Below are 24,472 nucleotides of genomic sequence, written 5' to 3'. Positions count from 1 at the left end.
AAAAAAAGTATCATTACCCGAATTGCCAAATTACTTTATAGCAAATGTAAATTTTTAAAAACATACATATTAAGTAGTTCACAGTTGATAATACATTTCTATCTAATTAATTTTTACACCAAATTAAAAGTCAATCTAGTGACTATTAATAATATATACTATATATATATATATATATATATATAAGAAAATATTTTATAATCATTGTATTTTATAATCATATTAGTTATTATCTAATTTAGAGGTAGTGTTATGCATTAAAGTTCTTGAACTCTTCGTGGATTGTGCTTACAATGTTAAAAATTACAAGTGAAACAAAAAAATAAAGTAATATAATAATCCATTAAAACTTGATTAATAAAAGAAAAATATTTATATAAAACGAAATAATTTACTTTATACTTAATTTTTACAACAAAAAATTGAAATCGCAAGTATGAAACACAGTGTGCGCGCGCGCGCGTGCGTGCCTGCCTGTGTGTGTTGTCTGTCTGTGTGCGTGCGTGCGTGCGTGCGTGCGTGCGTGTGTATAACAGAACCATTACACTATTGAATTGATTAATGAGAGGCGCTCACGAGTTTGCTTTTCAAACTTTGAACTTGTGATGCCGCAAATAATCTGCCGAAAGGTAGGTCGAGTCATAATAACTGACAAAACTTTTTAATGCATTGATTGTATAAGCTCAATTTCCTTCTCATATCCTTTTATAATCTTCGTGTTCCATAATCATAGCATAGATGTAGCATATTCGACGGGACGTCACAGGAAAACTACGTTCAAAATCGCAAAGTTATTAGTTCGAGAACGTAACTGAGATTGTAATTAGTAGCTGACTTTCTACATGATTTTCCGTACTTTGCTCTCCTCCTTTTATGATCGTAATTTCCCTCCTTTCAGATTATACAAAACTAAACTCATTGAAACAGCATATAGAAACATACAGAGAATTATGATTAAAAAAATGTTTAATGAGCATTTAAATTTTTCCTAAGCAGTTGTCAATTTTATATAGGGAAATACATTCCTGACTAGTACTTGTTTGATTTTTTTAAATATTTTAAGTAAATCATTTAATTTATGTTTAATGAAACTATAAAAACGCAAGTTTAAAAATTACATTAAACTTACGTGATATTTAAAAGAAAGAATAATAAAATTCTTCTGTTTATTAATTTGTATACTTAATTTATTTACGATTCATAAATACTTTGCATAAAATAATGTATGTATATTAATTTTAAACAGTTGAAAGTAAAAGATGAATTCTATTTATTTTAATATTAAGATATTAAAAAGTAAAAATAATTATTTTATTAATATTGTTTAGAAGAAGAAAAAAATAGAAAAAAAAAATATGATATTTATATATTATAATAATGGATATAAGGATGGAAATAAATAAACAAGAACTTAGTATAAAAATATACGGAACATTTTTTTATGCAATGTATCTCTGTAAATAAAAAAAAATCTAAAAAATTTTTAATTCAAATAATAAATCACTTGAATATTCAAAGCTTGTTAAATATTTAATTGCAATTAATATATTTTTTTTTTATTTTCTTATTCATTAATAATACAATTATACTTTTCCCAACAAAAATTATAATATGTTTCATAATTATGAAATTCTTGAATTATTAAATACAATATATGTAGATCAAAAAATTTTCTTTTAAATTTTTTAATAAAATGATTTAATTATACCAATTTGCTTTTGAAAATATAGTAATTCATATTTTCTTCGAATTTTGAAACTTTTTTTGCACCTAAGTCTTTGCATAAATTTAATGAACCCTTTATCCGATAATCCTATAATATTGTTCAAATATTATTACATAAAAAAAAAAAAAAAAAAAAAAAAAACTAAATAAAAAATTGTTATATTACATATTTAATGAATGTAGTTATAGTTATATATTATCCGTTATATTTAATTTTATTTCTTTAGAATAATAGAAATTAAAATTTTATGTAATTTCATAGTTCCTTTAATCGTCTACATTAAATCTGTAAATTATCATTTGTAATTAAAATGATCGTACAATTATTTTAAATGTAACTCACAGTTATCATTTTTAGTAAAGAAAATAAGTATTTTTCAAGCATGAGAATAAGGAATTTTTTAATACGAATTTAATCGATAACAATACTGTACTTAGGAATTATTAAATTATTATTTTATTTCATTTCCTTAAATTACTCAAGAAAAAAAAAGTATTATTCTTAACGTTAAATATATAAAATTAATATTTATAATTAAAATTAATGTTATTCCATTATGTAAAAAACATAGTAAATATTGTAGAAATATTTTTTCTTAATCAAAATAATGTCTTAAACAATTATTTAATTAAATTTAATAATCCATAAATTATGAAATACTCGTTGATATGTATTGTTAGATTTGGCAGTAACCATAGGCTTAGTATAATGCTAAATACATTGAATAATAATGACTGATTATTTATAATAAAAGTATTTAAAACTTTAAATTATTTATTAAACTTTATTATTTTGTGTACCACTAATTTTTTTTATTTTTTTTTTATCATAATGCATTTATTTTAGCGTATTCCGCCCCTTCGAGTCAATGATTTGATAGATGATTTAAAGGATGGAACACTGCTGCTTGCCTTATTAGAAGTATTATCCGGAGAAAAATTAGTAAATACTGCATTCAATTATTATTATTTGAATTATTTAAATTAATTTTCTTTTTCTAACATAATTCCTATTTAATTATTTTCAGGCAGTGGAAAAAGGCCGTAATTTAAAAAGACCTCACTTTTTAAGCAACGTGAATACAGCACTTCAATTTTTGCAGAGTAAAAAAGTTAGTTAACTATTATCTTATTGTTTACTGCTTAATAAATACAATTTAAGATTTATTTAATTATTAATATAAAAATTTAATTTAAAATTTTTGTTATAGATCAAATTAGTAAATATCAATTCTTCTGACTTGGTTGACGGGCGACCACCTGTAGTCTTGGGTTTGATTTGGACTATTATTTTATATTTTCAGGTAAATATGGTTGTAAAAAAATTAATTAATTATAAATATTTTTTAATATATTTCAATGCAGTCAAACTTAAATTGAATATAGCCGTTGGTTTAAGTTAGTCGCTTGGTAGTTTAGCACATAATACACGTAGACGTTAAATTAATTAGTGTGCAGTTGAAACTTATGTTATTGAGAAAAAAAGTTTCATTTTATTTTGTTATAATTACGTAAAGTGAAGCTTAGGAATAGAAAAATATTCGAACATTTAATGTTTGAAATGCAATTTGAATTTAATTATTTAAAAGTATTTATTTTTCGTTTTATATTATATTTATGTTCTTTTTACAAATTTACATGAAATAGTTAGTTCATGAACTTATTTCATATGCAGTAGATATTATTTGAAATCATTACTATGAATTTAATATGCTAGTTCGATAAATGCTTATTGCTCGATTGTTACCGTGTTAAAGATAAGCAAATATTATTAAAATTATATCTTCGACTATTTAAAATGAATACAGAAATATTTGATTAAAATGCCATTATTATATCAAAAACTTTATCATAAAGTTGTACAAAATTTATTGGATACTTATAATATCGGAAATCACAAACTATAGTATATAATAGTAGGATACGTCTAATAAATGTTAATTTTTGGATAAAAATCGATTAAAGTAAAATATTATTTTATCATATTTTTATTCAACTTTAATATTAAATCGAATGAAATTGTTTGTAATCAATAAAAATAGATTCAAAATAAGTAAATAAACTTTTACATTACTGCTGCTTGCTATTCAGTATTTAATATTTTAAATTATTTTTACAATGATTTGTGAAAAATGGCAATATACTTTGATAATCTTAAATAACTTATACAATGTGATAAAAAAACTAATTTAAGTACAAGCAGTTATGTGTAAATGTCAAGTGATTTCTATCTTAATCTCATATGGATAAATCATTTAGACTATTGCAAAATTGTAAATAATTAATTTAACGAAAGCTTTGATAATATTGTTAATAAAATCAATTATAGTTATTCTATAATAGTAAACTATTATTAGGAGATATGCATTATTCTGTATATAATATTTATGAACATAATAAAATCAGAAAAAGAATTGTTTTTAATATCTTAAAATGAGTTAATTTTATTTATTTAATGCTTATATATACTTGTTCATACATATGTATTAATAAATCAAATTAATTAATTAAAATTTATTTAACACTTTTTACCTTTTTACGATAGAGATTATATAAATTTATTTCATGTTTAGTAAATCGTTGCTTATTAAGTATCAAAAATTTTTCTCATTATATTAATGTTTTCTCGATATACATGCAATCTGTTTTTAAAATATAATTTCTTCCTCTTAGAAATTTCTACTACTCATTGAAATCTATTATCTAATTAAATCAAATTAAAATTTAAATAAAATTTAACATAATTTAAAGAGCATAGCTAATTATAATCTTAACAAACATTATTATTAAAAAACTTTTCAAGGATTATCGATTTATTTGTAATTATCTACTAACACCATTAACCCTGTATATTTCAAAAAAAAAACAAGTTACGAACGAAGGATTGCTGTAGGACGAGTAATCCTGTACATATACACGTAAGACCTAAGTACACTGAAAATACAAACGTAATATATGTTGTACCTTTATATACATACTGTTAATTGCATGATTTGGTAAATTTTGTGAATCAGCGCACATTCAGTGATAAAAATAAAATGTTTTAATGTAATTTTTTTTTTTAAACAATTGGAGCGAGACTAATAATAGCTATATTTTAGATTGAAGAAAATGCTCGAGCTTTAGAATACCTCGGCCATACATGGGGTAGTCAAAGTAGTCTTGAAAGTATTGGAACTCAGGGATCAGCGGCAAGCGAGAGGAGACGCCATAATAGCGAGAAGTGGAAGCAGGGAGCTCGCAAAACTTTATTACAATGGGTTACCAATGCCTTACCAAAGTTAGTATAAAATTTATATAATTTATTATGAGTATATGAGTATATAAAGCATAGTTAACAACAATATATTCTTATATTCTTGTTTTTGAAAAACAAAAGGGATTTGGGAATAGAGGTACGAGATTTCGGGGAAAGCTGGCGAGATGGAAATGCATTCTTGGGTATTATCGATGCTATAAAAAAAAACTTAGTAAATGTCCCAGCGATGAGAAAAATGACAAACAGGGTTCGACTTGAAACTGCCTTCGACGTTGCTGAAAATGAATTAGGTATAGCTCGTCTTTTGGATCCGGAGGACGTAGATGTACCTCAACCTGACGAGAAGTGTATCATGACGTACGTTGCTCAATTCCTTCACAAGTATCCCGAGCCAAAAGGCATAGAATCCGATACCTTTTTATCCGTATACGGAGAGTATGAACATCTATTGCAATGGGTCACTGAAAAAATAGAACACTTCGATCAATTAGATAGAAGTGGTGCATTTTCTCAAAATTATGAAGTAAGTTATTATTACTTTAAGATTTGTATAAAATTTTGAATTAATTTTATCCTTTAAAAATAAATTTTTATTTTATTATAAGATAATAATTAGGATTAAATTTCTTATTGAATTATCTTAATTAGGATTACCTTAAGTTTAAAGAAGAAATGGATGACAAATCGGAGATTTACTACAAAATTCAAAATTTAATCGATGTTGCAAGTGTAACGAATATACCTCAAGAAGTTTGGAAACATATACAGAATTTATGGAAGATGTTGCAAATGTTTGTAAGTTGAATTATATTATTATTATCAATGTCACCCAAATGTATTTTTATGCATCAGCAAATATGTAAGAAGACATAAAATATTTCAAAAACAGTTGCATTTATTTAATTCATAATTATATAAACACTTTTTTTAAATACTTTAAAATCTTTGTTTGTAGTAATACAACATTTTTATTTAAATTAACCAAATTTTCTCCTAAATAATACTCTCATTTTTAGATTTTAAGATGGCTGTGGTCACTTGATTCATCATTATTTGGTGAATTAGGTGAAGTTGGAAGATGGCTTGCTCACGGTGAATCTCTCTTGCACTCTGACGACGATATACCCGAAGAGATGACAGAAGCCACTGCGAGCATAATTTCTCAAAAGCTCGAAATGCACAAAAAGTTCTTTGCCGACCATTCTCGTATTCTTGAAAAATTCAATCATGCGCAATCATGTTTATTACTAACGAAACAAGTATCAAATGAACAATTAACAAATATCCTACTTAGATTAGAAAGTCTTCCATCTTGTGCGGCGAAGAGACGAATACAATTAAAATTCCTTGAACATAAATGTTGTCTTGTGGCCTTTCTTTATCTTGTAGAAATGAAGCTTAAAAATTGGAGTATAAAATATGGTAGTGAAGATGAAGTTCAGCATATGTTAGAACAGTATAAGAAGTTTATTTCGAAAAATCGGATTTTCCACGAATTTCAAAAGGCTTATTTAGATATGCAACAAGTTGCTGAAGACTATAAAAAGGAAGGTGATATTGGTATGTTTATTTTAAATAATAATTGTTGCTTCATTTGTAATAAATTATTTAAATGTAGATTGAATTAGCATATAAACTAAGTGGATATTTTTTTTTTTTTTTCAGATTACGAAGAATGTATGAGCGTTGATAGATTTGTGAGAGAAACTGGAGATAAATGGAAATATATTTCGATAGATTTACGTTGTGTACAGAGTATGCTCGAAGAAGTTGTTACTGCTTGGCAAAAATGGTCTGCATTATCGAAAGAATTTGAAACGTGGTTAATTGAAGCAGAGCCAACCCTCAGTCTCCCAGAGGAACATAAAATGGAATTTTTTCAAGATATTTCCGTTTGGAAAGATAAATATCAACAACTTTCAGATATTGTCAAATTATTAATTGCAACTTCGGAAGACGAGGTAATTGAAATGTAAATTTATATAATAAGTTATATTAATAGCTTTACAACTTTATATGACTTATAAGTTCTTAACTTAAGTACATATTATGATAATTTACTTTTGAAATTAAATATCATTTTCTTGTGATAAGTTTATTGAAACGAGTCATTTATACCTTATAATGATAAGATAATTGTATAATAAAATATTTATTTTTATTTTACATCAAGGTTGCTTCAAGTTTAAAAAAATGTTACGGTAATTTAAGTATAAGATGGGAACGACTTTTTCAAGAAACTAAACAATACATGCATGCTGGCGATCTTCTTCGAAATTGGAAAGATTATCGATCTGGCATAGAAAATCTTCAAAAGTGGTTAAAGAGTGTTGAAACTGTACTTTCAACATCACAATTGACATCTACAGAAAAAATAAAAGCTTATGGTGATCGCCTTAAAAACTTCAACAAAGAGATCGAAGGAATCGAAGAACTTTTTAAAGATGTTAGTAAAAAGTTTCAAACACTGATTCAAGATTTATCTCGAGAAGAGGTTGATAAAATGATGAATACATTAAAAAAAGAAAAAGAAACTTTAGTTAGAGTTCGAGCATCGATTCCTATGCAATTACATTTATATCATCAAATATTAGTCCAACAAGAATCCTTAGAAGCTGGGCAGCGTGAAATATCAATGTGGTTAGACGATGCAGAGCAATTACTCAATAACTATAATTTATCTGGTGGTCGAGACTTAGCTCTTTTACAATTAGAAAGACACAAGGCATTTTTCTCCAGAAAGCTATACTACAAGTCAATGCTCGAATCAAAAAATAAAGTTGTTAGTAATATTGTTAAATTTGTCGATGCGCATAAGAAGATTGATAAAACTGAAAGTAGTTCCATGCTTAGTGATTTAAATGAACGTTTTTCTAAAGTTTCTCAATTAGCTCAAATATGGGAACAGCGTTTAGAAGAAGCTGTACGTTGCTGGTCGAAATTTCGAGATTGCGAAAGACAAATATCTGAATGGCTTTCGGCGGCAGAAGCTCTTATTAATGACAAAAATATAGATAATCGTCAATCTGTCGAATATCATAAAAACTTTTTTGAAAAAGTAAATGATAGATGGATTCACGATCTCGTTAACGTAGCCCAGGATTTAAGAAATGCTTTGCCTCTAGAACATCAAACATCATTAAATGAAACTATTCATTCACTACAAAATAGATGGAAGAATGTCTTATCATTTGCTCCACTACATTTAATGAAACTTGAATTTCGACTTGATGAAATAACATTCTCCCAATATGTAAAAGAAATAGAAATAGAGATTAATAATGAACAGCAGGCAATGATGAAGAACGAAGATTTTGGGCGTATTTTATTGAGGAATAAAGAGTTTTTTGTAAATCGTGAGATATTAATTAAAGCTGAACGTTCATTGCAAACACTGAAGAAGACTAGTACAGCTTATTCGACTATTCAGTCGGATGATACAAGCTTGAGCGAAATGGTGCACAATGCCGAGGGTCGTTGGGAGCAAACTACTATGAAAATTGAAGCCCTTCGAGAGCAATTACGTCAGGTTCCACAACAATGGGCAGCTTATAAAGAAAGGTATAAAAATTCATCATCAATTATGTATAAGAAAATATATTTCTAGTCACTTATTTAAATAGTTTTATTTAATTTTAAATATAGATTTGATGAAATGGTAATATGGATGAATCATGTCGATGATACTTTAAGAGCAACGTTGCACGAGGTATCTTCTCTAGAAGAATTCGAGAAAGAAAAATCAATTTTTCAGGTAAAATATGACACATTAATATCTCATTATTTAATTAAAAAAAAGAATGAAATTTGTTAATTATTATATTTTTGACGGTAAATATATGTATTGAATTTAGAATATTAAATATATATCAAGATTATAAACGAATATTTTTAAATATCGAAAATTAAATAAATTATGAATATGTTGTTTACAGAAAGTATGCCAAGAAGCTGATAATAAACGTGAAGAAATGAAGTGGTTGGTTCAAACATTAGATAGTTTAATATCTAATCGTTGTGATCAGGAAGCTACTGCAGAGCAAACTAAACTTGAACAACTTATTACTCGCTATAAAAATCTTATACCAACCATAGAAATAACAATGACTAAAACAGATATTTATTCAAAGAGTTACACATATAGAAAGGAAGTACGTGAAGTTTGTACACTTCTTCATAAAGTTCGCGATCAAACTACTGAAGTATCTGGCTTAGAAAGTCTTGAAAGCTTAAGAAAAGCTTTAAGACATCAAGAAAATTGCTTGAATCAACTTGAGCAACAACGAGCAAATATAGTTAGTATGTTACAACGTGGAAAAGATCTTCTTAAAGATCAATATACGCCAAACTTTGTCTCTTCCGAAGTACAACAATTGGAAATTAATTGGAATGAAACATACGGTCAAAATATTGAAATTTTGAATACATTGAAAAATTCACAAAAACTATGGAATACATATGATGAGCAAAAAAATGAAATTTTCAAATTGATTGCACAAGCTGAAGATGATCTTAGGCAATTAGAATCAGCTACTTATTATAATTCTTCTCAAGTTTCTGCCGATTTACAACACCAACAAGAACTTAGCTCATTTATTCGTAAAAGTGCAGTAAATATGGTGAAAAATTTACATCAAACATATTTAAATATGGTTAAAATTACTGTTCCTGAAATTGAAAGTGAATTAAAAGAAGAAATATCAATTGCAGAAGAGAAAGTTCACGATTTATTAGAGAGAGTAGAACAACGAGTTGAAGAATTACAGGATTTACAATCACAGTGGACAAATTTCCAATCAAAAATTGGAGAATTATATAACTGGACGTCTCAAATCGTACCACAATCTATAGTAGACATTAAGGCTCTGACAATGTCACCAGAAGAAAGAGTATCTAAAATAGAAATTTTATATAATCAGGTTCATGAAAAAATAACGACAATAAAAGAAATTGAAGAAGAATCGAACATTCTTATAAAAGGTAAGGATTATTACAATTTTACTAATATATTATGGACGTTTATAAATTATTAATACCTTTTATGTTATTTAGAGAATGATAAGAAACCAGAAGCCCAACATTTATCTGCTAATATCAAGAATTTGAAATCATCTGTCAGTTCATTGAATGAAAATATCACTGATCAGCGTGAAAAAGCTTTTCGTTATCTATCAGTGTGGAAAGAGTATGAAAATGAAATTAAAAAATTAAAACCATGGATTGAAAAGTCTGAAACTGAAGTGGCAACGTTTGTTACGAAGCCAGCGACTATCGAGCAAGCAACACAAATGCTTAATACTACGCGAGTTTTCGAACAGCAATGCTCTAGGCATTTACCAAGACTTGAAAATTTGATACGAATTAGCCATCAACTTGGCAATCGAACTAGCGCACCCGATGAAGTTGATGCAATACATAGTCAATGGAATTCTGTGCATGATACAGCTGTTCAAAATAAAACAAAATTAGAGAAACTCATATCGTCTTGGAATACGTTTGAGAACGATATTAATGAATTTCATGATTGGGTGGAAATGTCTGAGAGATCAATTTTAAATGAAGTCAATACTCAATCACTGGATATCTATAAATTAGAAAAGGAATTAGGTCATTTGAAGGATCTTAATAAGGAAATATCCAATAAACAAGTTCAATTGATTACACTAACTCAAGTTTGCGATCAAATAAGTCATGGGTTATCAATTGAAGGGGCCACTACATTAAAAGGTCGCATTGTTGAACTGAAAACACGCGTTAACAAGCTTGCTGACTCTGTCCGGCATAATATTAATAGTACTTCTGACGCCGTTTTAGCTGGAAATGAATTTCAAATGAGGGTTTCCGATTTTGAAAATTGGATGAGTCGTTTACGTGAAAATACTGCAGAAATAAGCGATGTACATATTGATAATGTAGATTTTAATTTACAAACCGTTCATGCTTATCTCCAAGAGTATTCTGAAAAACAGTCAAACTTTGCAACAATATATGAAGAAGTAAAGTCTCTTTGTACTCAGGGATTACCCGAGGAAGCTGTGAATCTTGATAAAATGTATACATCACTTGCTGTTAAGTATAAAGGATTGGAAGATAATTTACAATTAAAGAAAAAAGGTTTAGAAAAATGGACCGAACTTTTAAATTGGAGCCATGAAGCAATTGCTCAATTGAATCACTATAAATACGAAGCGGAAGCACGAAAATCAACAGTTGATGATTGCGAGAGACTTTCGAATGAGCTTAAAAATGTTCAAAATAAAATTAATATTTGGAAAGAGCAAATACCAGTTATTGATAATGCATTAGGTATTCAAATACGCGATAAGCAAGGAAAGCCTTTAACGGCTGCGTTGCTCATAAATAATTTAGAAACTCAAATTGTTTCTTTAGAAAGTACCTTAATGTCAAAACGTGAGAAACTTGAAAACCTTAGTACGAGATGGGATAATTTTAGAAAATTGCAGGAAAAGCTGACGGAAATTATTATTGGAACACAAACAGCTTTACAAGATGTAACATACAATGTTAATACCTGCGAAAAACTTGCGCCAGCTATTGAGAAAATTTCTAGCTTAATTGAGGAGCATCAAGAATTATTATTAGAAAAAGAAACTTTACATCAAGAAGGTTCTGAATTATTGAAGGAAGATCAACAATCTATGACAAATATACAAGTTGCCTTAGCTTCTGTCGATTCTAATTGGGAAAAAGTTTACGAGCTTTTGCAGGAACAAATGAAAAAATATACTGGCATTCAAGCAGGTTTGTAATTTTACATTCTTAGAATAACCTTTTTTTTTTTTTTTTTTTTTTTTTTTTTTTTTACAAAATTTAATACGAATGATTTATTATTTTGTTAGGTTGGAAGCAATATTTAGAAGCTAGAGAAAAATTATTAATTTTGGTCGATGAATCAATAAATTTTTGTAATACTGTCAAAGACATACCGAATGATATTACGGAAGCTACATTTGCTATTGAAAAGTATAGAAAATCATTTGAAACGTTAAAGAAAGGAAAACCATATTTCGACAAAATGGATTCTAAAACACAACAAATTATAAAAGAAGCTTCCTTAATGACTAGTTTCCATATTGATTCTATCGAATTAAATGTCGAAGCTGTTCATAAAAAATATCAAGATACGTATTCCCATATTATGGAAAAAGTTCAATTATACGAAACCCAAGCAATAATTTGGAAACAAATAGATGAGGCAAAACATGATCTAACAAGTTGGTTAAATGGTACTAATGAATATCTCAAGGTAGCTATCGAATGTTTCATAGACGCTGACAATAGTAAAGCAAGATTGCTGAAATTTCGAGAAGAACTACCAATATATGAGTTACTGCAACAAGGAATCTTATCTAAAACTGCACAACTTGTAAAGCTCAATCATGGAGTTACTATACCAACACTAACATCGTTGAATAATCTTTTAGATGAACAATTCAAGCTAGTTCATAAATCGGCAGATACATTAGAAAAATTGACATCTAGCTTTGCAGATAAAGAAATAAATATACGTCAAAATTTGAAACAGTCGAGTGATTTGATATCTAATATTCGCGAAGAAATTATAAAATGTGACGATCTTACTGGACAAAGTTCGAAAATTATGGAAAGAATTAATCGTTGCAAAAATCTCAAAACTGAATTATACACTTGCAATTCGATTTTAGAAAAGGCAAATGAGCAACTTTCAGAATTATCTGTAGAATATCCGTCGATATTAAAATCAAGTTTACCTAAAGAATTGCAATCATTGCAAGTACGACGAGATACGATTGCTAGTCATGCTGACAAAGTAAGTCGTAAAATATATACAGTTAAAACCTAAAATAAACTATTAAAGGCGAATAATTTGTGTGAATGTTTGGTTGAACGAATTGAAAACGACGAATAATTAAAAAAAAAGAAGAAAAAATAACAATTTTATATTTTTTTGAATTGTATAGGAAATGTAGCCATTTAGGATACATTAATATTCCATTGTATTGTAGAACATAATTAAAAATAATAATTTGGAAAAGAAATTTTTGTAGTTTTTCTTTTTCTTTTATTATTTTCATCATTGTTTTCTTTTTTTTTTTTTTTTTAATTTTATTGTAACAGCCAATGTTATAATAATTTAAAATTTATATACATGATAAAATTTTCCCAAACATAGTTACTCTATTGATATATTCTAGTTCAATATATTGATAATTGCATTCTCTTTAGATACACTTATCTTTCGTATTGTTAATATTTTTACTAATTAAAAATTATTCTAGGTAAATGCAACTCTTACTGCCTTTTTAATGAAATCTTATCGTGAAAAATTCAATGCCTTACAACGAATAGTTACGACAAATAAAGAAAAAGTCATGTGGTGTGAGCCTGAGCAGAGCAGTGACAGGTATAATTTGGAAGTAAAGTTGGCTTCGTTAAAAGATGTCCAGGCAGATATCAATGACTGTGATGTAAAAAAACATGAAACAGACATGTCATTGTCACTATTGGAAAAAGTTGAAAGTCCAGAGACATTGAAAGTACTTCGAGCCGAACGTGATAGAATTCATATAGATTTGGAAGCCCTTAAATTGTGCTATATAAATATTGAAAAAATTCTTGAAAAAAATATTTTTACCTGGCAAAAGTATGAAGCTATGTCAGATAGTACTCTATCTTGGTTAAAAATAGCTGAAAATAAAGTAAGAGTAGAAAGTTCGGTACTTTTAATTCCATATGAAATTGAAAATAAATATAAAGAACTTAGCGAGTTTAAAAAATCATTCTTAGAAAATAAATCGGAAATCTTACAACTAATAGCATTCAGTAAAGAAATTACAGATGTACGTATCCAGTCATTATACTTGTTTTTACATTTATGCTTTTAAAAAGTTTAAAATATTCTTTATTTTTTATTGATTCTAGGTCAATCCAGATTCTCGGGTTGAACAATATGTTAATCATTTATACGCTAGATACGAAGCGGTTGAAAAATTTATAGGACAGAATCTTGACAAATTGAAGCAATTGAAAAGAAACAGGAATGAATACGAAGAAAATGTAAAACAATTAGATTCTTGGATTGTTGTAGCTGAGGAAAAGTTGAAAATCTATGAAGGTAGTACGGGTCCGAAACCGATAACGTTTTACGAAGTGAGACTTAAAGAGTTGAAATTATTTGGAGAGGAGCGTGAAAAGGGCCAAATTCTTTTTAATAGCACTGCCGAAGCTGGAGAGGCTCTGTATTCAAAAATTAATTTGGACGATAGAGAGACAATAAGATCAGAGTTAAAAAATCTTCGAAGCCGATTGGATTCTTTAACAGATAAGGCAAATGTCATATATAAAAAAATTGAAAGCGACATGATGCATAGATCATCTTTCGAAGATAAATTCTCACAAGTATGTATGATAATTGTATGCCATTTATGATTTATTTAAATATAATACTATTAAAAAATATTATACTACAAATGTTTATGTAGGTTAAGCAATGGGTAATAGATACACAAGCTAAATTAGGTAATAAACAAGAATTATTTTCAACTCTGCAAGAAAAAAAATTGGCATTTCATTCGTATAGAACAATTGCTCAAGATGTGAATGCTCATAAGCACATTTTGCAACAATTACAAGAACGATTGGGAACAATCCCAGATGACGAGTCTAATTCAATGCTCAATAACGTGATAGAATCTTATGAAAAATTGTCCGAGGATCTCGTGGGTAGAATTAATGTTGCAGAAAAGCATGTAGCCAATCACGAAGCTTATCAACAAACATTTGAGAAAATGCGGGACTGGATAAATTCAATTGTTAACGAAACCTCGGCGTTACTCGACGATCGCGTTATTGAGCGTGAAACAGCGAAATCGAGTATCGGTTTGATAGAAAATGTTTTGAAACAAAAAAATCAAGGGGATAAAATTATTAACGAATGTAATCAACAATTGAACATTATTTTGGAACAGACAGCGATCTCTGGTAAAATTTTCGTTTAATAATTAATCTATAATTAATATTACATACCGAATTAAATTGTTTACAATAAATTTATAGGTCATCGGAATCTGAATCAGGCTTTTGAAGAACAAAAGAAAATTTGGTACGAGTTTTTGGCACGATGTGCTACGTTTAGAGAGAAACTTAATCGCTTCTTTGACGAATGGTCAGAATTTCAAAAGATCGTAGAAGAACTTGAAAATTGGATGAAAAATATGGAATCACAAGTTAAAGATCAAAGCTTAAAAAGTACAGAAGAGCTTAAGGCTTCTCATCTTGAGAAATTGAAGTTGTTAGAACAGGAAATAATTGAAAAAGCTTATGAAATTAATTCGGCAACAGAAAAAAGTCAAAATATCGAAGCTGAATCTGAATTAGTCACGAGGATATCAAAACAATCTACAAAGTATCAAGCTCTCAAAAATCAAGCTCGAGAAACTGTGTGCCGATACGAACAATTCGTTAAAGAACATAGCACTTTCAACCAATGTTACAATAATTTCATTAATTGTATTAAAAAATTGAATACTGAATTAAAACAGCATTGTGAAATTGTTGGCGATCTCACTGTGCTACAGCAACGACAGAAAGTCATAAGAAATCTCGGCGATACGCGCACAAAAGAAAATCCCAAATTTGAGTCAGTAATTGAGCTCGGCGAAAGACTTTATACACACACATCACCGGATGGCCGAGAAATTGTTCGTCAGCAATTGAGAAATTTGCGTACATTGTGGGATACCTTTTCAGATGATTTGCAGACAACCGCGCAAAAATTAGATCAGTGTTTGACGCAATTCGCTGAATTTTCTTCATCGCAAGAACAATTATCCGCATGGTTACGCGATGTAGAGCATGCAATGCATCAACACACCGAATTGAAGTCAACGTTAGAAGAAAAACGAGCTCAATTGCAGAATCATAAAATAATGCATCAAGAAATAATGTCTCATCATGCCCTCGTCGAATCCGTATGTGAGAAAGCTCGACAATTAGTCGATCAAACGAAAGATACTTCTTTAAATATTTATTTACAGTCCATCAAACAGCTATTCAATAATATAGTTTCTAAATCGCGTGATTTATTAAATAATCTTGAAGATTGTGCTGACAAGCATAACAAATTTAACGTCCAATGTAAAGCCTTTACCGATTGGCTTCAAGGAGAGAAAGAAAAACTTTTAGAATGTAATGATTTGACCGGTGAAAGAACCGATATTTCTAGAAGGTTAATGACATTATCAATTCTCAAAGATGGACGAAATCAAGGTTTCGATTTTATAAAGAAACTAAAGGAATTTGCTACAATTATTTTAAAAAATACAGCTCCCAAAGGTCAAGGAATAATAAAAAATGAAATTACTAACATTGAAATGAGTTTAGCACAACATTTGAAAGATATTGGTAGGTTGGCATTTAAAATTATTATTATTATTGATTTGTTTTTTTTTGTTTTTTTGTTTTTTTTTTTTAATATTAACAATACCCATCTCGTAACAAATATTTTATCGTCAAAAATTTCATCTTTTTAAATAAAACAACAAGAATCTGTGGAGGCTAAGCAGAATAATATATTAAAAGAATGGTTAGAGTTTGAAGAGCCATTAGAATCATATATGAAGTGGTTTCGTTCGATGGAGGCTGCCTTTAGAGATCAACAACTACAGCCAGCATTAAAAGAAAAGCAATCGCGCTACGCATCATTTAAAGAAAAGCGTGAATTAATTTTGAACAAAGAAAATGAAATCGATCAATTCGTTGATAGATCGCATGCGCTTCTCAACTCAAGTGGCGTTGAAAGAATTAAGCCATTAATATCGCAAATAAGCAATAGGTGTGGTATTATTAGTTTTAATTTTCACTTTATTTACAGAACATTCGCGTGAATATTAATTTAATAATTCTATTTTATGATTACAGATATACATCACTTTTATCTCTTAGTAAAGATGTCATTAATCGATGTGAAGCTATTGTCGACGACCATATATCTTACGACGAGAAATTATCCAATGTCGATTCGTGGCTGACTTCATTAGAACAACATCTTATTGCTTTGAGAACTGAAGAAACGATAGAGAGTCCCGAAGTAAAGAATTCTAAATTGCAGTTACTCGTGAGTGAGCGAGAACAAGGAAATCATCGTTTGGCAGCACTTGGAGTAGCAGGGGATCGAATTTTACCCGACACTTCAGCACAAGGTCGTGAAATTATTAGACAACAAATTAGACGTATTCGTGAAAGGTGGGACAGTTTTGCAGAAGCAATTTCTGAACAACAAAAAAAGCAGGGTTTACAGTCACTGCAGTGGTCAAGCTATCAAGAAACTCTTCAACAAATTCTTACTTGGCTTGATAATATTGAACGTAATGTAAAACATGAAACGTCAACCATCCCATCTTCTCTTCAAGAGATAAGATCAAAGCTGCTAAAATGCAAGGTAATATGATTATATCATACATTAATTATTGTAACATTAATTGCAAATCGTATGAAATAATTTCAGATAGAATACAAATTTACTGAAAATTCTTGAAACTTATAATATATGTAGAATTATTTCATAAATATTGCTTTCTGTTGACATAGACTACACATCAAGAAATACTTGCTCACAAACGAATCATTGAAGGCGTTTCGGAAAAGGCAAATTCATTGACCCAGATTTCTCAAGCCCCGATTGATATTCAAAATAAAGTCAAGTCCGTTTGCCAAAGATATGAGAAATTATTAGAAACTTCCTTAAAAGAATTAACGAACATAGAGGCCGTAGCGGACATTTTTCAGCAGTTCCACGACTTGGAGAAAACGTATAAAGACTATCAAAAACAACAATGGGATAAATTGGGTAATTATAATGACTATACAGGAAACAAAGCAGCTTTACAAGCTCGACTCTCAAGAATTATTGAAATTCAAGACAATTTAAATGAAGGAGAAGTGAAGTTAAATGTCTTAGATGAGCATGTAGCTAAAAGTTTAGGAATTGTATCAGCAAGATCGTACGAAACGATGGAAAGAGACCTCAATAATCTTAGGTACTTAATTAAATTTTTATTCAACCGTTAATGTTATATTATACAGAAAATCATTAAACTTAAGCTTAAAAGAAAAAAAAAGGAAAAAAAGAAGAAAAAAAAAAGAGAAAAAAGAAAGAAAGAAAGAAAAAAAGAAAGAAAGAATGTTTTACGATAACGATTAAAGAAAATTATTAAACATTTATTTAGATTCGAAAGTAAGAAATTCGCTAATGAAATTGGCGATGCTGTTCGCTGTATAGAGGAAAGAATTCAACAGTGGAATGAGTATGAAAATTCGTTAGAGAGATTGCTGAAATGGTTATCACATGCAGAAACACTGTTAAAAAAGTACTGTTTGAAAAATACAGTTGAAGAAAAGCAAGAACAATTGGAAACTTATCAGGTAAATGAGAGAAGCTATGAAGATTTTTTATTTAATTAATAATATTAATATTAAAAAATATTAGAAATTTTTATCAAGCAATTGTCAGTTTATCAAGTACAAAACATATTTAAATATGAATAATTGGATTACTAATTCATACTAAAATTTTGAATAAAATTACCGAATCAAGTTCTTTTTGTTTTTTTTCAAAATTTATTCCTTAGGACCTTCAAAAAGTTATGGAATCTCGCAATGCGGATGTCTTGGAATTCGTGGCACTCGGTGACCATCTCGAGCAAGTAAGGGAATCAATCGCGATCTCTCAAGCTTTTCAGCTCGATCTGTAGCAATTTGATCTTTTGACACTTTTCTTATTCTTTGGATGAAATTGTTTAGGCTTGTTCATTATTCTTTTGATCTTATCGCCATCTATTGAGCTTTCAGAAATGTGGGGAAGCTTTAAGACTACTGAATATGTAGACTATCAAACCTTGTCTCAGCATTTTTATTTTCTATTTCGGCAATCTATATATTTCATGTCAAAATTCATTTTCCAAGTTCGCCATGCTTGTAATTTTTCATACCATTTAATTTCTACGATTTCATTTTTGCAAATAAAAGTTCTCTATTTCATTTATCTTCTTATTTCATATGCATTTCGAACGTATCTTATGGGAAGCAAGGATGTAAAATTAAAATACTTTTAGAAATACTTTTTAATATTAATTTTTGTTATTCTAGACGCTGCTTGTTCATCTTCGTCAAAATGAAATCGAATTCGACAAGATGAACGACGATTCTTCTGATTTAATTCTGATAAGTGGAGAATCAAGATTCTCTGTTAGTATTCAGCAAATTACTTCACGATTTCAATCGATTCAAACTACCACCAAGGTAAAAGCAGTCATTTTCACAGCGACAATTTCAAGCGAAATTTATATAAAAAAAAATTAAATTAATATTTGTTACTTTTATCATATTTTTAAATAAATAAGGAATATTTTAAATATAAATTTCTTAAATATTATCATTTTTGTTTAAGCATATTGTTTTTTCATCATTAGCACGTAAAAAGAAACACAACTTTACTTTTAGAAATTATTAAATTAAAAACAACTCGATATATTTTGGCATACATATATACATATGTACAGTTAAATAAAATCTGTTCTATGTGTATCGTTGTATAAACAATAAAAAATAATTTTTCCTTTCATTTAATACAATTACAAATTAGTTACTATTAAACTAGCACGATTCTCCATTAGGAATCGTTACAAAAAATTTATCAGCAATTCGTATTAATTATTACAGAAATTGGTGAAAAAATGTGATCAAGCATTAACAGATCATATGGTTTATGTTGATAAATACAAACAATGTTCGGAACGCTTAACAACAGCTCAGCAATTGTACCAATCCACTCGCAACAACTTATTTGGCACTCGTCAAGAACTTTCAACTCACATTCAAACACTCTATGATCTTCTTAATCGACAATCTTCAATAACAATCTTAATGAATAGTACCGTTGAAGCCGGTGAACAACTTTATTCAAGCACTGGTGACGAGGGTCGTGAGATTATTCGCCAACAACTTTTGGATCTACAGCAGTCATTAGAAACACTTTATGATAACGTTATGCTCACCGAGCGTGAAACACAGGCAAAATTATCGAGTTGGACCGGTTTTGACGAGTCTAATGAATCTTTCGAAAAATGGTTGAAAAATGCTGAAATTGATCTTAAATCGGATATCGAATTAAAAACAACTTTAGATGAAAAACGAGCTCAGTTACAAATCTATAGAACATTTTTGCACGATGCTCAAACACATCAACAAGACTTATTTAACTTAAGAGATAAAGCGGATTGTCTTCCTGAATGCACAGAAAAAATAGAGAAAGTTTTAAATGAGTTAAACAGGAGACACGCAATTATATTAAAACGCGCCGCTGGATTTGTTGAAAGGTATAATTCGAAAATTTATGCATTTTTATTTATTCACTTTCCATGTGATGAGTACATACAGCTACGAGCACTTAATATATCTCTAATGACAAATTTGACTTTGAAAATATTATTATTATACTATAAAATAATTGTCATAAGATCGGCATGTGGTTTTAGAATTCCTAGTATTAGTAACATTTTATAAATAATTAGATAATTGACAAGAATGCAATAAAGAAAATTTGAGCTCAATATTTCTGAATTTAATCCTCTATATAATAATAAAATTATAATAACATGTGATAAAAGATATAAATTAAATAATAATAACACATGAAGAATATATGTAAGATAGAATGAGAGAGAGAGAGAGAGAGAGAGAGAGAGAGAGAGAAAATATATAGAGATATATAAATAATGTATCATATAGTATAATATCATATAGTATATAAGATATTGACAATTATAATTAAATACTAACATTAATATTAATATATAAATATAATATAATGCCATGAAAGTAATGAAATTATATTTTTCTTCAGATACGAAGGTATTGTGAGTGACCATCAACAATACAGTAAAGCCGTTCTTGATACTCACGAATGGCTCGATGCGACATTAAACGCTGTTAATATGTGGGGTGATGTTGACCTTGAACGAGTATCATTACATACGAATCTTGATAGACTTCAGAATCTTCTAAAGAGTTTACCCGAAGATGAGCCAAGAATCCATCAAATAAGAAATCTTGGAGAAAAGGTTATTCCAGGCACTTTAGAATCGGGACAAATCAATATTCGCTCGCAAGTTGATTCATCGCAACAGGAATGGGAAGGATTAGTTTCAACTGTAAAAACAACTATAGATACTCTTGAAACAAAACTACAACAATGGAACGAATTTGAACTTTCTAAAGAGCGCTGCCTCGCTTGGATTCGTGATACAGATATGAAACTTCACGCTGTAGATTTGAAATCAATTTTGGAAGAAAAAAAAGATCAGTTGGAAAAGCTTCGTAACTTACAGGGAGAAGTTCGAGCGAAGGAATTGGAAATTGATGCTGTGACCGAACGAGCTCATCAATTGCACAAACAGTTATCGCGAAATTCTCAAATTTCCGAATTAGGCATTAAATATCAAAATATATCAAGTAAAGTGAAAGATTTAAATACCCGGTGGCAGCAATACGTAATGAGTCATCAAGAGTTTGATAATCAATTATCTGGATGTGTCCGCTGGCTTGACGAAATTCGTGATAAATTAGCGTATTGTGCAGATCTTAGTGCTTCATCACAAAAAGATCTTGAAAAAAAAATGGAAATCATTCAGGATTTACTGCTTTACAAAGAAAACGGATTTGCAAAAGTAATACAGTAATATAAATATTTATTATTAATAATAAACATTATACGATTCGTTATAATTATCATTTAATTTAATTTTTTTTTTTTTTTTTTTTTTTTTTTATAATTAGATTCAAACAATTGTAGAATTAGCTCAGGGAGTTTTAGCAAACACTGCACCAGCAGGTCATGAAGTAATCAATGATGCAGTCGTAAAAATCCAAGAACAATGGAGTTCATTGGCTTCTAAAATGTTAGAGACTAAAACTCATTTAGACGATTCGATAAATAAATGGGCTGGCCTACTTGAGCAAATTCAATTGATAAATAAAACAGTGGAATATGTACAAGCTTCTTTGGACGAAAATTTGCCGTTTCAGACTACTATGAGTGAAAAACGCTCTCAATTAGAAAGAATTAAGGTCGTAGAAGAGAAGGTGCGCTGTGAAAACATTGAAGTTGATGGATTAAAGGCAAAGGTTGCAGAAATGATTGCAAGTGGACAACAAGGCATTGCTGCTTCCGAAGCACAAGAAATTCTTAACAAGTAAATGAAATATTATCAATGAAATTTATAATAATATTTATAATAATAATTTTCATTATTTAAAATATTGAAAAAATTTTTTAATATCATATCATCAAATTCCATATAAAATTAATAAAATGTAATTTCTGTTTCTATAAAAAATGCATTAATATATACTTTTTAATTTCTAGATTTGATATTTTATTCGAGAGAATAAAATCTCTATTGGCGGAAAGAAAATTATTATTCAATAATCATCGGCTTTACAAGGAAGCTTACGACCAATTGATGGGATGGTTAAATCGAGCACGAGAAAAAATTCCGCCGGTAAAGCAGCGTTCCTTAAATGATAAGCTTGCCATTGAAAATGCTGTTGCGCCACTTCAGAGTCTCTTGATGAAGAAGGCGCAAGGCGAATTGATTGTTGAGCACTTGCAACATACCGGTGAAGTTGTTTGTGCAAGTACAAGTACAGAGGGTCAAAATATAATTCGCAATGAAATTCGCGCACTCACGGAAAGTTTTGAAAATTTATTTAATGATATAAAGCAACAAAAGAATCAATTGGAGGCGACAGTCAGTCAATGGCGCGACTTTAAAGATGAATACGAAAGGATAAGCGATTGGTTACAACAATTCGATATTCTTATAAAAGCTCAAAAAAACTCGCTCCTGTCAAATGTACAAGAAAAGGAAAAGCAGGTGAAAGAAGTTAAAGAAATTCTAAAAAATTTAAGTCGAGGCCAAGATCAAATCGATAAATTTAATAAGTCGGCTTCGGCATTGCTTTCAACGCCATTAGACACTTACGTTAATAATCAATTACGGCAATTGAATTCGCGATATCAAGTGCAATTGAATTTGGCAAAAGACGTTCTGCAAAAGGTAGAAATAAATTATGCTCAGCATAAAGAATATGAAAAGAATTTAGAAAAAACCAATAAATGGATAGAAAACGCTAAGAAAATTATACGGCATGGAACTGAAGCAGCGTCGAGTAGTAGTCGCGAAGAACTTCAAAAACGATTGGATAAAATTCAAGAACTTCTAAGAAAACGTGAAGAAGGTCAAAATCTTGTGCACCTTACTGTCAATTCTGGGGAAAAAGTTATGCGTAACACAAGGTGAAACTAAGCTATTTGTTTCTTGATTTTTTAGTATGTTATTGTTTATTGTTAAACATAAAAAAATTTCATAGTTTTCTTTTATATATATATATACAACTACAATTATAAAATGCAGCTTTCGTTCTGATATAATTATAAATTTCAAAAATAATACACTTAAATTTGTAAATTTTTTTAATATATTGTTTATATTTCATATACGTTTCTATACAAACTCATAAAGATACTTTATAAAATCACCTTGTGATTTATTTTTATAGATATAGCTTTAATAACTACTTATTTATGTTTCATAAGATCCGATGGACGAGAAGAGATTGCTATTCAATTAAAGGACATTCAAAACGACTGGGAACGATTAGTGAAAAAAATTTCAACATCGAAAGTACATTTAGAAACGAGTTTACTTCAGTGGGCTGATTATAGTTCATCATATTCGCAATTACAGCAATGGATTAATGATAGAGAGGCCAAACTGCAGCAAGTTTGCGAACAAAAAGTTTATAAAGCTCGAAAGGGTCTTGCGGGTATAAATTCGTTAGCTATTGGTGAACGCAAAGCGAATTTACGGCAAACCAATAGTATAGTTCAAGATATTGTTGCATTCGAACCAATGATTCAATCGGTAACAACAAAAGCTGAAGATCTTCAACAAGCAACACCGGCTACTGAAATTTCTATTAAATATGAAACTTTAAGCAAACAAGCACAGGAGCTTTACGCTAAGCAAAAGGAAACTGTGGAACAACATCAAGCTTTCATAGATAGCGGTAATGAATTCATTCAATGGATTAGAATAGCTAAAGAAAGACTTGGAAAATGTTCTGAACCAACGGGGGACAAAGAATCATTGGCCAGTAAAATATCACAGTTGAAGGTTCTTCAAAGCGAACTTCTAGAGGGACAAAAGAAACTGGAAAAGGCACTGGAACAAGGTAATCTTGCTTGTCAAATAGCGGAGGACGAAGAGAAAGAAATTATTGAAGAAGAAGTTGCTCTCCTTCAAGAAGAATTTGACAATTACGTGTAAGTATTATACAATATAAAAAGAATGATTAAATTATGTTATTAAATTTAAAAAAAAAAAAAAAAAAAAAAAAAATTATATTTTACAAAAGATGATTAATATT

At 29.0% G+C, this 24,472-nt stretch overlaps 2 protein-coding genes across 2 annotated transcripts in view; both read left to right on the top strand.

Annotated features, from left to right (window-relative positions):
- The window catches only part of LOC105361168 (nesprin-1-like), a 41,733-nt gene extending 23,838 nt beyond the window's left edge, over positions 1 to 17,895 (top strand). The window contains exons 4-25 of the mRNA XM_011498277.1: positions 2,573 to 2,668; positions 2,754 to 2,837; positions 2,937 to 3,029; positions 4,827 to 5,005; positions 5,105 to 5,507; positions 5,633 to 5,779; positions 6,001 to 6,544; positions 6,650 to 6,945; positions 7,158 to 8,545; positions 8,630 to 8,738; positions 8,920 to 9,964; positions 10,037 to 11,746; positions 11,926 to 12,594; positions 12,670 to 12,794; positions 13,264 to 13,824; positions 13,907 to 14,383; positions 14,467 to 14,965; positions 15,041 to 16,387; positions 16,529 to 16,817; positions 16,904 to 17,423; positions 17,573 to 17,793; positions 17,853 to 17,895. Coding sequence (XP_011496579.1) covers positions 2,573 to 2,668; positions 2,754 to 2,837; positions 2,937 to 3,029; positions 4,827 to 5,005; positions 5,105 to 5,507; positions 5,633 to 5,779; positions 6,001 to 6,544; positions 6,650 to 6,945; positions 7,158 to 8,545; positions 8,630 to 8,738; positions 8,920 to 9,964; positions 10,037 to 11,746; positions 11,926 to 12,594; positions 12,670 to 12,794; positions 13,264 to 13,824; positions 13,907 to 14,383; positions 14,467 to 14,965; positions 15,041 to 16,387; positions 16,529 to 16,817; positions 16,904 to 17,423; positions 17,573 to 17,793; positions 17,853 to 17,895 — 10,845 coding nt within the window. The remainder of the gene's footprint in view (positions 1 to 2,572; positions 2,669 to 2,753; positions 2,838 to 2,936; positions 3,030 to 4,826; positions 5,006 to 5,104; positions 5,508 to 5,632; positions 5,780 to 6,000; positions 6,545 to 6,649; positions 6,946 to 7,157; positions 8,546 to 8,629; positions 8,739 to 8,919; positions 9,965 to 10,036; positions 11,747 to 11,925; positions 12,595 to 12,669; positions 12,795 to 13,263; positions 13,825 to 13,906; positions 14,384 to 14,466; positions 14,966 to 15,040; positions 16,388 to 16,528; positions 16,818 to 16,903; positions 17,424 to 17,572; positions 17,794 to 17,852) is intronic.
- LOC105361167 (nesprin-1-like) overlaps positions 16,931 to 24,472 on the top strand; it is an 88,738-nt gene continuing 81,196 nt past the window's right edge. The window contains exons 1-10 of the mRNA XM_011498275.1: positions 16,931 to 17,423; positions 17,573 to 18,021; positions 18,211 to 18,406; positions 18,613 to 18,687; positions 19,130 to 19,282; positions 19,703 to 20,358; positions 20,886 to 21,708; positions 21,818 to 22,233; positions 22,407 to 23,339; positions 23,640 to 24,368. Coding sequence (XP_011496577.1) covers positions 17,996 to 18,021; positions 18,211 to 18,406; positions 18,613 to 18,687; positions 19,130 to 19,282; positions 19,703 to 20,358; positions 20,886 to 21,708; positions 21,818 to 22,233; positions 22,407 to 23,339; positions 23,640 to 24,368 — 4,007 coding nt within the window. The 5' untranslated portion in view covers positions 16,931 to 17,423; positions 17,573 to 17,995. The remainder of the gene's footprint in view (positions 17,424 to 17,572; positions 18,022 to 18,210; positions 18,407 to 18,612; positions 18,688 to 19,129; positions 19,283 to 19,702; positions 20,359 to 20,885; positions 21,709 to 21,817; positions 22,234 to 22,406; positions 23,340 to 23,639; positions 24,369 to 24,472) is intronic.

Source organism: Ceratosolen solmsi, unplaced genomic scaffold (assembly GCF_000503995.2).
Source record: "Ceratosolen solmsi marchali unplaced genomic scaffold, CerSol_1.0 scaffold14, whole genome shotgun sequence".
Classification (NCBI taxonomy): domain Eukaryota; kingdom Metazoa; phylum Arthropoda; class Insecta; order Hymenoptera; family Agaonidae; genus Ceratosolen; species Ceratosolen solmsi.
This window is presented reverse-complemented; position numbering and strand designations above follow the sequence as displayed.